This window comes from Leptonychotes weddellii, chromosome 16 (assembly GCF_054177405.1).
Source record: "Leptonychotes weddellii isolate Sample4059 chromosome 16, ASM5417740v2, whole genome shotgun sequence".
Lineage (NCBI taxonomy): Eukaryota > Metazoa > Chordata > Mammalia > Carnivora > Phocidae > Leptonychotes > Leptonychotes weddellii.
Genome location: NC_138384.1, coordinates 45,831,294 through 45,843,894, shown reverse-complemented (window position 1 = coordinate 45,843,894; position 12,601 = coordinate 45,831,294). Strand labels below are relative to the sequence as shown.

Here is a 12,601-nt window from a genome sequence, read left to right as displayed (position 1 = left end):
TCCCAGACCCCTTCTCCCTCAGACCCAACCCAACAATTACCCACAGCCAGGGCAGGGCAAATCCTCCACATCATCTCAAGGAAGGAGAACATGGGTGACAAGATGAGACCGATTACTCCTGTAAGAATAAATAAAGAGACTGGGGCACGTACTGCTAGGTCATAAGGGAGGAAGGGGCTGGGGGCCAGGACTCCTGCTTCTTACCCATGGGCTCCCAGCCTGCCAGCACCTCTTCCTGGGTGTACGCCTGGACAGCGTGGTACTGGAGCAGCTGCTGGGCCAGTGGGACATCCCCATCTCGAACCTCTCGAACGGCTCGCCCAGAAACCAGGGACTCCAGGGTCCACAGCAGCCGCTGGTGCTTCTGGATCATCTTGGCCAGTCTGCAGAGAAAGCCGGGGGGGGGCGGGAGTCATTTCCCACTGCCCTTCAGCCACACAGTCCTGGGACACCCCCTATGTACTTGGACCACAATCCCTACGATCTCCTGGGGGCATCCCCATCATTTACCAGGGGTGGAGAGCCTCAAAGATTTATGGGAAATGTAGTCCGAGAACCACAAAACCAGAAAGGGCCGTGTGAAGATTGTGGCCACCAGCGACCCCCAAAGGTGCTGCGAAATTGAAGTTGAACCTCTAATCTCAATTGTTCTTTTAGAAAATGGAAACTTTGGGGTGCCCGGGTGGCTCAGTTGGTTGGGCGACTGCCTTTGGCTCAGATCATGATCCTGGAGTCCCAGGATCGAGTCCCGCATCGGGCTCCCTGCTCGGCGGGGAGTCTGCTTCTCCCTCTGACTCTCCCCCCTCTCATGCTCTCTCTGTCTCAAATAAATAAATAAAATCTTTAAAAAAAAAAAAAAAAAGAAAAGAAAATGGAAACTTTGTCTCGAATTGCCCCAAGAGTATGCTGGAAAATGGGCACTGGGGCCAGGAAAATGGAGCCTCTATGAGCCCCGGGGCTATTCTGGTGATGAGAAACAGCTTTCTCATCACCAGCCCTGGTGTATGGTGTATGGATTTTTTAGCTGCTAAAGGCTTGAAGGCATGCTGGCCATAAGCCTTAGCTACAAGTAATTCAGCGAGATATCGAGAAATGGAGTCTTTGTTCCAACAGTCTCAAGTGGGACACTGGGGGATGGAGTCCTTCCCCACCTCCCAAGGCCCACACCTCAACTGCGTCACCTGAGCAGGTGCTGAGCCCGAGAGGCTCCAGGGAGTCCGCTCCAGTTCTCGAACGCAGTCCCTGCTGCCTCCACGGCTGCCGCCACATCCTCAGCCTGTGCCTGGAGGCAAGCGGTCAAGCTCTCTCCTGGGGAGATGAATGGAGGGACCCCAGACGGGAAGGGGGGGAGCCCATGTCAGAACTGGAGGGGGCTAAGATTTCCAGAGCCCGGGTGCACCCCAAGGCAGGAAAGCTGGTCCCTAGCCCCACTCTATTATAACGCTACTGGTCATTGCTCTGTCTCCCGCAATCAAGGAAGGGATCTTTAAGTAGAGTGACTTCAAGAAGCGTACATAGGGACTTGGAGTCATAATGAGGATGACTGCTAACAGGAAGAGCCAGCAATCCTGGCCTTCTTCCCCCACTGGCTACTCCCTGGCCTCAGGGCCCCGAGCAAAGGGAATGGGGCGTTGTTGTTGGTACAGCTGGGGGTACAGACGCCTCTCCCTACCCTAGCAGCTGGGGGACACCTCATACCTGTGATGGGATCCTGGCAAGGCACTGAGTTCCTGTGTTCTGGCTTTAACCACTTCCCATTTACATAGTGACCCAAGTGTCGGTCCTGGGTGTCCAGCCAGGCCTGTGGGAGGTGAAGACGGTTTGGAATGGGGTCTGGGAGCCAGCTGGGGGAGGTCAATTCCTGCCTAGAATCCTCTGGGAGAGGGACACCTGCCCCCCTTTGCCCCCCCCGCTAATTCTTCTCCTGTGTAGAAGGAAAATAACCCACAAATGTAAAATACATTATAAACTAAAACTCATCACGTTAACCATTTTAAAGTGTAGTACAATTCAACAGCATTTAGGGGCGCCTGGGTGGCTCAGTCGGTTAAGCGGCTGCCTTCGGCTCAGGTCATGATCCCGGGGTCCTGGGATCGAGCCCCGCGTCGGGCTCCCTGCTCAGTGGAGAGTCTGCTTCTCTCTCTCCCTCTGCCTGCCTCTCTGCCTACTTGTGCTCTCTCTCTCTCTCTCTGTCAAATAAATAAATAAAATCTTTAAAAAAAAAAAACCAAAAAAACAACAGCATTTAGGACGTGCCACCATCACCACAATCTCGTTCCAGGACATTTCCGTTCCCCCCAAAGGAAACTTTGTACACATTAGGCAGTCACTCTCCCTTCCCCCTGCCCCTAGCCCCTGGCAACCACTAATCTGCTTCCTGTTTCTGTGGATTTGCCTACTCTGGATATTTCACAGAAACGGAACCTTACAATCTGTGACTTTTTTGGCTGGCTTCTTTCACCCAACATGCTGTTTTTGAGGTTCATCCAGTTGTAGCATGTATCAATACTCCATTCCTGGGGCTCCTGGGTGGCTCAGTTGGTTAAGCCTCCGACTCTTTTTTTTTTTAACTTTATTATGTTATGTTCTCATCATACATTACGTCATTAGTTTTTGACATAGTGTTCCATGATTCATTGTTTGCATATAATACCCAGTGCTTCATTCAATACGTGCCCTCCTTAATACCCACCACCAGGCTAACCCATCCCCCAACCCCCCAAGCATCTGACTCGATTTCGGCTCAGGTCATGATCTCAGGGTTGTGAGATTGAGCCCCGCATTGGGCTCCATGCTGGGTGTGGAGCCTGCTTAAGATTCTTTCTCCCGAGGCCCCTCCCTGTCTTCTCTCTCTCTTAAAAAAAAACAACAACAAAAACCCCCTTTCCTTTTTACAGCTATATAATATTCCAATGTCTGGATAGGCCACATTTTGTTTATCCATTTAGCACCGGTGGATGCACATTCAGTTTGTTTCTGTCTTCTGGTTATTGTGAATAGTGACGTTCAGAACATGCATGTACAAGTTTTTGTTCGAACACCCATCTTTACTTCTTCTAGGCATTTGTACCCAGGAGGGCAATTGCTGGGTCATATGGCAACTCCACGAGTAACTTACGGAGGAACCACCAAGCTGTTTTACATTCTCACCAGAGATATGTGAGGGCTGTCCTACTGACTTTGCTTTTTTTTTTTTAATTTATTTGACAGAGAGAGCGTGCAAGCCAGCACAAGCAGGAGGAGGAGCAAAGGGAGGCGGAGAAGCAGACTCCCCGCTGAGCAGGGAGCCATTACTGGGGTTCAATCCCAGGACCCCGGGATCATGACCTGAGCCGAAGGCAGACGCTTAATCCACTGAGCCACCCAGGCGCCCCTGTCCTACTGACTTTGAAATGTGGCTTAATAAAACCTTTTCTCCTCCGTGGAGAAATGACCTCAGGTGAACTTCCTATTTCTCAGGACACCTGAGACAATTCAGCTGCATTACCAGGCAACAATGACTCCTGAATGGTCCACCGCACCTGACTGGGAAAATTGGGAACACGCCATAAGGCTCCAATGGGAAGCCAGGGCATTGGGGCTTTCTGATTGCTCTGCATTCCTGTGATTGGGTACATACCTTGTCACAACCCTGGAGGCAATGCCCATGACACTGTTCCCAAGCAGTATCAGGTTCTTTTTGGAAGGTGGGGCTTCTAAGCCAGGTGGCTCCCGCACCTGGCCATGTGATGGCGTTCCCTCCCACCTCTGCGGTCGTCAGAGCAGTATGGACTCCCGCTGAAGACACAGGCCTGCCAGGTGCAGACTTATTTGATGTGACATGTCTACCTGAGCCCAACGCAAAGCATACAGGCATTGCAAATGGGACCGAGTCTCTGGAGCTAGGATTTTGAATCTTGGCTCTGGTGTTTATTGTGCAACCTCAGCTAGGGTGTTACAATACTCTGGGCTTGGCTAAGCCATCTGGAAGATGGGGATAATCACAGCCCCTCTCTACTTCACAGGGCTGCGGTGAGAATTAAATGCTTCAATGCCCATTATATACTCAGAACAGCACTATGTAGGATTGCCTCTTAATCCCACTGCACCTCGCCCTCCACGTCTGCTCCACGTCTCTCTCCCTGGTCCTCTCTTCCTTAAATCCTGGCAAAATCCGAGACATGCTTCCCACTTTTTTCTTCTACAACTGCTCTCTTCTTAGCATCCCAAAGCCACTTCTCCTGATTTTCCTATTACCCTGCCAACTGGCCCTTCTCCTTTTTCTTTGAAGTCAAATGGTGAGTCAGAAGTTTCCAATTCAAATACCCCCAGAGAAAGACACATTTTGGAAACAGCTGGGGGTGTATGAACGTGAGCTGGACATTGGATGATATTAAATAATGACCGCTGGGATGCCTGGGTGTCTCAGTCGCTTAAGTGTCTGACTCTTGATTTCGGCCCAGGGTTGTAAGATCAAGCCCTTTGTCGGGCTCTGTGCTGGGCGTGGAGACTGCTTAAGATTCTCTCTGCCCCTCCCCCTGCCTTGCACACTCGCTCGAGCCCTCCCTCAAAAAAAAAAAAAAAAAAAAAAGGCTAGGTGGTTATGTTACGAAATGAGTCCTTATCTGCTAGAAATGGGAATTCAAATATTTCTGGGAAGCTAACACGACATCTGGGATTTAAATCATTCCAGAAAAAAGAGAAAACAATAGAAGACAACACTGGACCAAATGTTGGCGATTCCTGAAGCTGAGGAATAGGTAAGTAGCAGTATTAACTACTCTGTGGAAGTTTGCAAACTCCCCCCGCCCAAGAAAAACAAAACCCTAAAGGAATGTCCACAGGGTCCTGGCAAGTCATGTTAGTGTGAGAAGAGGGGCTGGTGGAGATTGGGAACGCATGACTTGCCTAAAAAGACAGCCACTATTGAATCCAGATGATTTTTGTCAGGGAATGTGAGCCAAACATTGCCAAATTTTGGGATTTTATTTTCAAAAGAAGCTGGAATCCTCCTGGATGTTTACAGGGAATTAGTTGACCACTAATTCACATTTTCAAAAATAAAGTACAGGCCAAAGAAAACAGTTTGTTGGTCGAGTCTGGCCCACACATTGGAAGGTTGAGACCTTTGCTTGGGAGGCGGTGGGGAAACCATGGGCTGTGGAATCCGGGGGCTCAGGTTCAAATCTCAGCTTCACCTCTTTTAAACTGTGTTGACCGTAGGAAAAATTGCTTACCCCTTTCAGCCTCCGTGTGCTAAAATAATGACAATAATCCCCTCTCACAGCTGTTCTGGGGATTAAATGAGATCACACTGAGCGAACACAGAGAGCTCCCAGTAAATATAAGCTATGATCACGTTATTGCTATTTCAGTATATTCCATCTCTAGCCAACCTCCAAGTTTGGGAATTGTCTGTCCTCTGACCCAGATCCTCATTCCCACAGTTCAGCTATCTTTCTACACTGGTGACTCCCAGGTCCCTGTCTCCAGACCTGAAGGCTCGAGCCCAAGTAGCGTTTGACGCCTGCACAAGCCCAAGGCTGTTCCCGGGTCCCTCACACTCTCACCATGTGATAACCAAGCTCAGGGTCTTTCCTCGAAACCCTAGTTCTCCTGGGAACACCACTGGTGGTGGTCGTGGTGGGTCAGACAGAGACAGCCAGACCTCAGACACTACCTTGCCCTCTGAACTCCCACACCGTTCCTCCTGTATCTCTGCCTCTTGCCCTCCTATCCATCTATCCACTTCCACAGCCCGCTCCAGGCTCTGGTCTTATCTTCTTCCATTATTCCAGCCTAAGCTTCTCATTCCTGGATGCTAGAAGACCCTGTGGGATCAGGAGAGCCCCATGGAAGGAGTTCTGAGGAGCCTAGGTAATTACAGAATATTCGAGGCACCCTACTTATCCACAGGAACCACCAAGAGGTGGTCTGGGGGGCCCCGAGGGATCACAGGAGCCTCATGAGGACTTGAAGAGGCGCTGAAGAATCCTGGGAGCCCCACGAGGGTGGTATTCTGAGGTGATTTAAATTCTGAGCTCTCCCGAGGTTCCCAAGCTCCTGGAGCCCCGCAAGTATTGATGGGGGCCCTGAGGAACGACGGGAGCCCCACAGGAGTTCAGGGGGTGGGGCTCAGTGGGCCATAGGAGCCACAGGATGTTCTGAGGAATCACGGGAAGCCCATGGCGATTCTGAGGGTCCTTGGAAGATCAAGGGCGCCCCCACAGGAATTCCGAGTCCCTGGGGATCACGGGAGGTTCTGTGGGGGGGAGGGGCTGAAGAATCACAGGAGACCCTCCGGGGGCTCTGAGTTATCAGGGAAACACCGCCGCGAAGTTCGGAACAAGGGGTACGAGAACTACTCCGAAACAAGAGGGGGGAGACTCAAGGGTTAAGAAGCAGCAGCCGCAAAGAATCAAGGGAACGCCCTTCAAGGGTGGGTCCTAAAGGGGCTGCCTGAGTCACGGGAACCGAGAAGGGCGGAGCTGCTGAGCTGCCGCGGTGCATCACGGGAGTCGCGCGCCAAATGGGACCTGGAGGCCTGGGGAGGGGGATGGGCAGCGCCGAACGGCAGGCCCTCACCAGCGCGCATGCGTGGCTCTCAGGCACCGGTCCGTACTCCAGCGTGTTGAAGATCTCTCGGGCGCTAGTCCTTTCACGCGTCGCAGCCATCACCCGCCCGGGCCCGCTTTCCACCAAGGAGTGCGGGGCGCTCTGCCCAGAGGAACCTTGAGGTCGAAGGGCGGCACCGCCCACTCCAGCGCAGGGGGCGGGGCTACGGGAGAGAGCGTAACCCCGCCTTGGACACGATGGCCCCGCCCATATGCCCAAGCTGGGAAATGTGATTTGGAGCATGCGCAATCCTCAGAGCGAGGCGAGGCGGGGTGGGGGTCGGGGACGGGAAGAAAATGCGGTGTGTTGCAAATAGTTAGCAAGGCTCCAGATTTAGAAGGGTGACCGTATTGGTGTATCTTCTCTCCACCCTGTTCATACTGAGGGCATGAAGTTCAGCTTTTAGTCCGAAGTAAATTTACTAGAGAATCGAATCGAGCTCTGGGACGAAGCGATAGTTCAGAGGTCAGAAGGGAATCTTTTAGGATGGACGTTGAAATTAAGTTTTTGAAAGTGTGCCAGCCTGGGCTGTCCAGTAGCTTGGCCAGATGTGGTCTGGAAAGAGGAGAAGTATAGCTTTAATCGACACAGGAAGTGTGGCATTCAGAAATTAGGTTCAGGATTTAGTTTTGATTGGTTGAGGTGAGAGGCGTGGCTTCAGCCTTAGACTATGATTGGTCGGAACGTAGTGCGGTTGCCGGATTGGTGTCTGAGCGTTCGAGGTAGACGGAAGCGTGGTCTGCTGAAGTCCTTGGTTACAGAGGCTGAAAGTGTGGCTGTCATTTACATGTTTAGCTCATAGGACTTGGAGAGCATCTGGAACTATTGGCTCCCAACAGATTGGACAACCGCATCTGGTCTGAGTGGAATTATAGTCTCAGGCCAGATTCTTAGATTTTCATACAGGATAGCGGGTGTCAGGAGTCGGTTGTGGGTCCGGCAGCAGGCCCCACAGTTCGGATCCTGGCCAGGGTTTCCCCCCCCCCCACGTCGGGGTTACTGAGGACGCCTAGGTCTCTTCCTCAGGGCCATGGCGGACTCGAAGCTGCTGGTGCCGGAGTTAGGCGAGGCAGAGAAGATGGGCACGGAGACCGAGCGTTTTGAAGAGCTGCTGCTGCAGGTGAGGACTGACCCGCTCCTGGGTCCCTGGGTGTTCGGGGGATGTGTGTGTGTGTGTGTGTGTGTGTGTGTGTGTATGTGTGTATGCACACCCGTGGGTGCTCAGAGATGACACTACATTCCCAGAACGCACCACATGGAATTGTAGTTGCTTAACTCCCAAGTTTGCTAGGCTCTGGAAGAAATGCAGAGTGGGGTTGGGGTTGTTCTTAGGGGTCCTCAAAGGAGGAGAGAGACATAGTATGTCCTATTCTGTGCACATCTCATATGCATAAAATTTCTCGACAAACCTTTGAAGAACAAATGAGGGTCTGATAGCACAGAGGTTGTTGTTTTCCTTCACACAGGCCTCCAAGGAGCTCCAGCAAGCCCAGACAAGCAGACCAGAATCTACACAGATCCAACCGCAACCTGGTGAGAAAGGCAGAAACCCAGAGAGAGGGGGATAGAGTCTTAGAGAGAGGTGGACAGAAGCTGGGGGCAGGGGACACAGAGAGAGGAGGCAAGAGAGAGGCACAGTAATGGGGTACAGAGGCCTTGACGGGGGTTGTGACAGAGATCCAGAGAGAGCAGGGAAGGGACCAAGATCTAAAGAGAGGAGGAGGAGGACGGGCATGACTAGGGGGACAGAGACTCAAAGACAGAAAGAGATGCAGAGATCCCAGGGAATGGAGTGGGGAGCGGACCCAGAAAACAGGACTGATCAAGAGAAGGGGCCAAAGAGGGGACAGATCAAGAGAAGAACTGAGACTGAAGAGGGGATAGATGGAAACCCAGATGCATGCAGAGGCAGACACTCAGGACAAACCCATTTCCGTCAGGTTTCTGCATAAAGACCAACTCATCCGAAGGGAAGGTGTTCATCAACATCTGTCACTCTCCTTCCATCCCTCCTCCGGCTGACGTGACTGAGGACGAGCTGCTTCAAATGCTGGAGGAAGACCAAGCCGGTTTTCGTATCCCCATGAGTCTGGGAGAACCTCATGCCGAACTGGATGCAAGTCAGTGCCCTCAGAGGACCCAAGGATCTAGCTCCCTGGGTCCTTTCTTCCCGAGGATCCAAGATCCAGGGCCCAGGGTTCTCCTCCCTCAGCACCCAGAAATCTGGCCTTCCTGATCTTATCCTTTTCTCTGGGACATATGCCCAGCTTCCTGGGCCTCTAGTGCCTGCTGCACAGGACAGTCCTGGTCCTGCCCACCTGGCCGGGCTGGACTTCTCCCTGCCCTACTCCATGGTGAGGGCGAGCTGGGCAGGTGTCCTCATTAGCTGGCCAGACCAGCGCTCACTCTTGTTCCTGTTTCCTTCCTCACCCTTCTCCCTGTCTCTATCTCTCAGCTTTGTCTCACCTTCTCTGTTGAGTTTCTGACTCTATATGCTTGTGTTTCAAATCACATATGTCCCCTGAAGCCTCCTGGGACCAGGCTTTGGGCAGTGCCCTGGGGACTGATCATACCCAGAACTTGCCCTTGAGACACTCCTAGTTTTAGATTGAGGGTGGAGGGGACAGATGCGGTTTCAATATGGTATGATTTGTGCTGCTCTGATAGGGGCTCTTCACCCAAACTGAAGGGTCTGGGAAGGCTTCCTGGAGGAGGAGGTGTCAGATATAAAATGTGAAGGAACCAGAGGAGTTCATCAGGCCAAGACAGAGAAGAGGGTTCTAGGTAGAGGGGACAGAGGAGTACAGAGGCTGCAGTGATTGAATTGGATTGGTCAGTAATCAAGAGAGATTGGAAGAAATTTAAAGGGACCAGATCCCCGCAATGACCAGAGGGACATTGGACTGGGTCCTAGAGTAACAGAGAAGTGAGCTTATCTCCAGGGGGGAGGAGCAGACCACACAGGGTCTTCAACGCCACGCCTGAAGGACATATACCTTCATCTGGGGCGCTGGGGAGCCATGGGAGGGCTGTGTACAGGGAAGGGGCGAGGTCAGCGCTGGGACATGGTGGGAAAGGACCCGAGAGGAAGAGACAGGCTGGTATGATTCCAGACTGGCAAGTGCGAGTCTTGAGCCCTTACTTTCTGATTGTCTCTGGGTCTCTCTGGTTCTTGCGGCTGCTGGCCGTTATTGGTTTTGCCTTGTCTTTATCCGGCGGTGGGGTTCCCTCGGAGGGCTGGGGGTCTCACCCCCTTTCTCTCCCCACAGAAGGCCAGGGTTGTACCGCCTACGACGTAGCCGTCAACAGCGACTTCTACCGGAGGATGCAGGTTGGGGGCGGGGCTGCGGGTGAGGCCTGGGCCGGAGCTTCTCCCTCCACCTGGAGCCCTCCCGCAGCCTCCCTCTCTCACTCCTAGAACAGCGATTTCTTGCGAGAGCTCGTGGTCACCATCGCCAGGGAGGGCCTTGAGGACAAATACAGTTTGCAGCTGAATCCAGGTGAGGGGCGGGCCCGGGGCCGGCGGGGACTAGAGGAACCGGAGCAGCTTGGGGGCAGCCCTTGGGAAAGGTGGGGCTAGTGTGGACAGGGATTTTCTTGGTCCCTAGGCTGTGGATTATAGGGGGAAGGCGACGTTTCTCAAGGTTGGGGATGTGGGCGGGGCTGACCCAGAAGCCAGATAAGGGGCGGGGTCTGGATAGCCAGGAGGCGGAGCCAGGAGCATCTCTAGGGACAGATTTTTTGGAGGGGGGGATATACCCCGGGAAGGGCAGGTGGGCAGATTTCCTAAAGCCAAGCTTGGGGGTGTGGCCAGATCCCTGGCATCCTTGGAGGGGCGCGTCCTTTCCCCTGAGGCTCTTGCTGTCATGACCCCTATGGAAGCAAAGGGAACGCTTACCCGTGCCACCTTTGACCCCGAGCTTCCTACCTGCAGAGTGGCGCATGTTGAAGAACCGGCCTTTCCTGGGCTCCATCTCCCAGCAAAATATCCGATCCCAGCAGCGTCCTCGGATCCAGGAGATGGGAAACCTGTATACTCCTGACTCCCTGAGACCTGAGGAACGGTGCGCCTTCCATGGGTTCTCTCTTTCACGTTTCTCCCTCCCCATAGGAAGCAGTGTCCTGGGGTCTCTGGGAACCCAGAGAGGGGAGAAGCAGCACTCCCACCGAGAAGGCTCCCCGAGGCAGCAGGGCTCAGAGGCGGGAGAAAGGAAAGGATGAACCCTGGCAAGGAGCTGGTGGGCTCTCCTCAATTTTGGGTCTTGTTCCTCCCCAGCCATGAGAAGCCTCACCTGAACCTTTGGCTGGAAGCCCCTGACCTTCTCTTGGCTGAAATTGATCTCCCCAAACTGGTGAGTGCACGCTTGAGCAGAGCTGGAGAAAGGTCTGGAAGGGTTGGGGTCTCTGAGGGGGAGTGAGCGGGGCTCATTGCCAGACCTGTGGGAGCCTGGTGAGTCCTGCCTCTGAGTACAGCTGCCTGCCATGGGTCCTTCGGGCCCACTTTGGGAGCTGTCCTGAGGGTGCTTGGGACATTGTAAGTGCTCAGTCATGGGGACTTGTAATTACTGTCTCTCATCTTTGTCCTGGAGGATTAGACCCTTTACATATGGTATCCCGACACAGGAGGCTTTTCTCCCCGGTCCACCTGATTATTGCCTTGTTGCTGGGAAGGGAAGGATGGGCTTACTTCACTGTATTCTCAGGACGGAGCTCTGGGGCTGTCGCTGGAGATCGGGGAGAACCGCCTGGTGATGGGGGGCCCCCAGCAGCTGTACCATCTGGATGCGTATATCCCCCTGCGGATCAACTCCAGGGAGAGCAAGGCAGCCTTCCATCGGAAGAGAAAGGTACCTGGGGGGCTAGGGGGAGATGTGCAGGGAACAGGGAAGTGTCCTGGTCCTGAATCCTCATTCTGTTTTTCCTGTCTCTCCTCAGCAACTGATGGTGGCCATGCCCCTTCTGTCGGTGGCTTCTTGACTGGGTTTCTTTCTCTGTTTCCAGGTGGAGAGAAGAGACTGGTGGGGGCTTCTCTGAAATTGAAATAAAAGATTTTTGCCTTTGTTCTGTGTCTGGCTAGGAGTACAAGGGGAGTGGGAGGAAAGAGGGACATTGGACTGGGTCCTAGAGTCACAGAGCAGTCACTGCTCCAGCTTCGGCCTCAGCCTCTCCCCGTCCAGATCCTCTCCCCGGCCTCCTGGCCTCCAGTCTCCCCTCCTGTCCCACACCGTCCCAGAGCTGACCCTCCCCTCTCCTCTTTAGATCCCCTCCTTGGCTCCCCAGTGCCCCAGGAGAAGATCCCAGCCCCTCAGCCTAGCACCCCAGGCCATGTTGGTGTGGCCCCCTTGATGCCTCTTTTTTTTTTTTTTTTTTTTAATTAGAATGAGAGAGAGCACAAGCAGGGGGAGGGGCAGAGGGAGAGGGAGAAGCAGACTCCCTGCTGAGCAGGGAACCCAGTGCAGGGCTCTATCCCAGGCCCCAAGATCATGACCTGAGCCAAAGTCAGACGTCCCTATGCCTCATTTTATTCCCGTCCTTCCTCTCACTCAATCCCGTCACACTGAAGGGTGTCCTGACCACACCTGTGTGTTGCACCTTCTCTTAGTTTCCGCTGTTCCCTCTACTCAGTATCATTTCCTCCAGTAAAACCTGGGAAGTGTCTAATTGTCTTGCCCTCCCAGGGGACCTTTCATGAGTCCGTTAGTAATCTGATACATGCTGTCATCTCTAGCCTCTCCTACCTCTCGTCCTGACGATCCTCTTATTCCTGGAATGGTGCTTCAGGTCACAATCACACCAAACTGTGTCCTACTTCCTGACTCTGCAAGTACTGTTTCCTCTCCTGTGGACACTCCCTCCGCCCCCTCCCAAGTCATTCCTTTCAGTGAGCTTTTTCTGGGAAGCTTTTCAAACTTCAAGCTTTCTCTGATCTCCCCTAGCTGAGTTAGAATCCTCCTCTGGCGGTGTCTGGTATCCAGTGTTACTTCATTGAATGTATGCCCCTGTGGTG

At 53.2% G+C, this 12,601-nt stretch overlaps 2 protein-coding genes across 10 annotated transcripts in view; one reads left to right on the top strand and one right to left on the bottom strand.

Annotated features, from left to right (window-relative positions):
• The window catches only part of ALDH16A1 (aldehyde dehydrogenase 16 family member A1), a 19,350-nt gene extending 12,653 nt beyond the window's left edge, over positions 1-6,697 (bottom strand). For all 4 annotated transcript variants that reach the window (XR_014140968.1, XR_014140969.1, XM_081807259.1 and 1 more), the window contains exons 1-5: positions 6,565-6,697; positions 1,699-1,801; positions 1,182-1,308; positions 205-383; positions 41-118 (exon numbers count right to left, since the gene is read on the bottom strand). Coding sequence is in view for 2 of the 4 variants with exons in the window: in XM_081807259.1 (XP_081663385.1) it covers positions 41-118; positions 205-383; positions 1,182-1,308; positions 1,699-1,801; positions 6,565-6,654 (577 nt within the window). In the remaining 2 variants the exon portion in view is untranslated. The remainder of the gene's footprint in view (positions 1-40; positions 119-204; positions 384-1,181; positions 1,309-1,698; positions 1,802-6,564) is intronic.
• Positions 4,652-11,654, top strand: PIH1D1 (PIH1 domain containing 1). 6 transcript variants are annotated; one of them, XM_031019675.2, is made up of 11 exons: positions 4,652-4,739; positions 5,778-5,856; positions 7,621-7,714; positions 8,061-8,127; positions 8,535-8,714; positions 9,864-9,925; positions 10,013-10,094; positions 10,529-10,658; positions 10,871-10,946; positions 11,298-11,441; positions 11,530-11,654. In XM_031019675.2, the coding sequence occupies exons 2-11, from the start codon at positions 5,798-5,800 to the stop codon at positions 11,569-11,571; spliced, it is 936 nt and encodes a 311-aa protein (XP_030875535.1). In that variant the 5' UTR covers positions 4,652-4,739; positions 5,778-5,797; the 3' UTR covers positions 11,572-11,654. The 6 variants fall into 6 exon arrangements, with proteins under 6 accessions (XP_030875535.1, XP_030875541.1, XP_006748723.1 ...); XM_031019681.2 differs by lacking the exons at positions 4,652-4,739; positions 5,778-5,856 and adding an exon at positions 6,497-6,593; XM_006748660.3 differs by lacking the exons at positions 4,652-4,739; positions 5,778-5,856 and adding an exon at positions 6,583-6,716.
• The last annotated feature ends 947 nt before the right edge of the window (positions 11,655-12,601 follow it).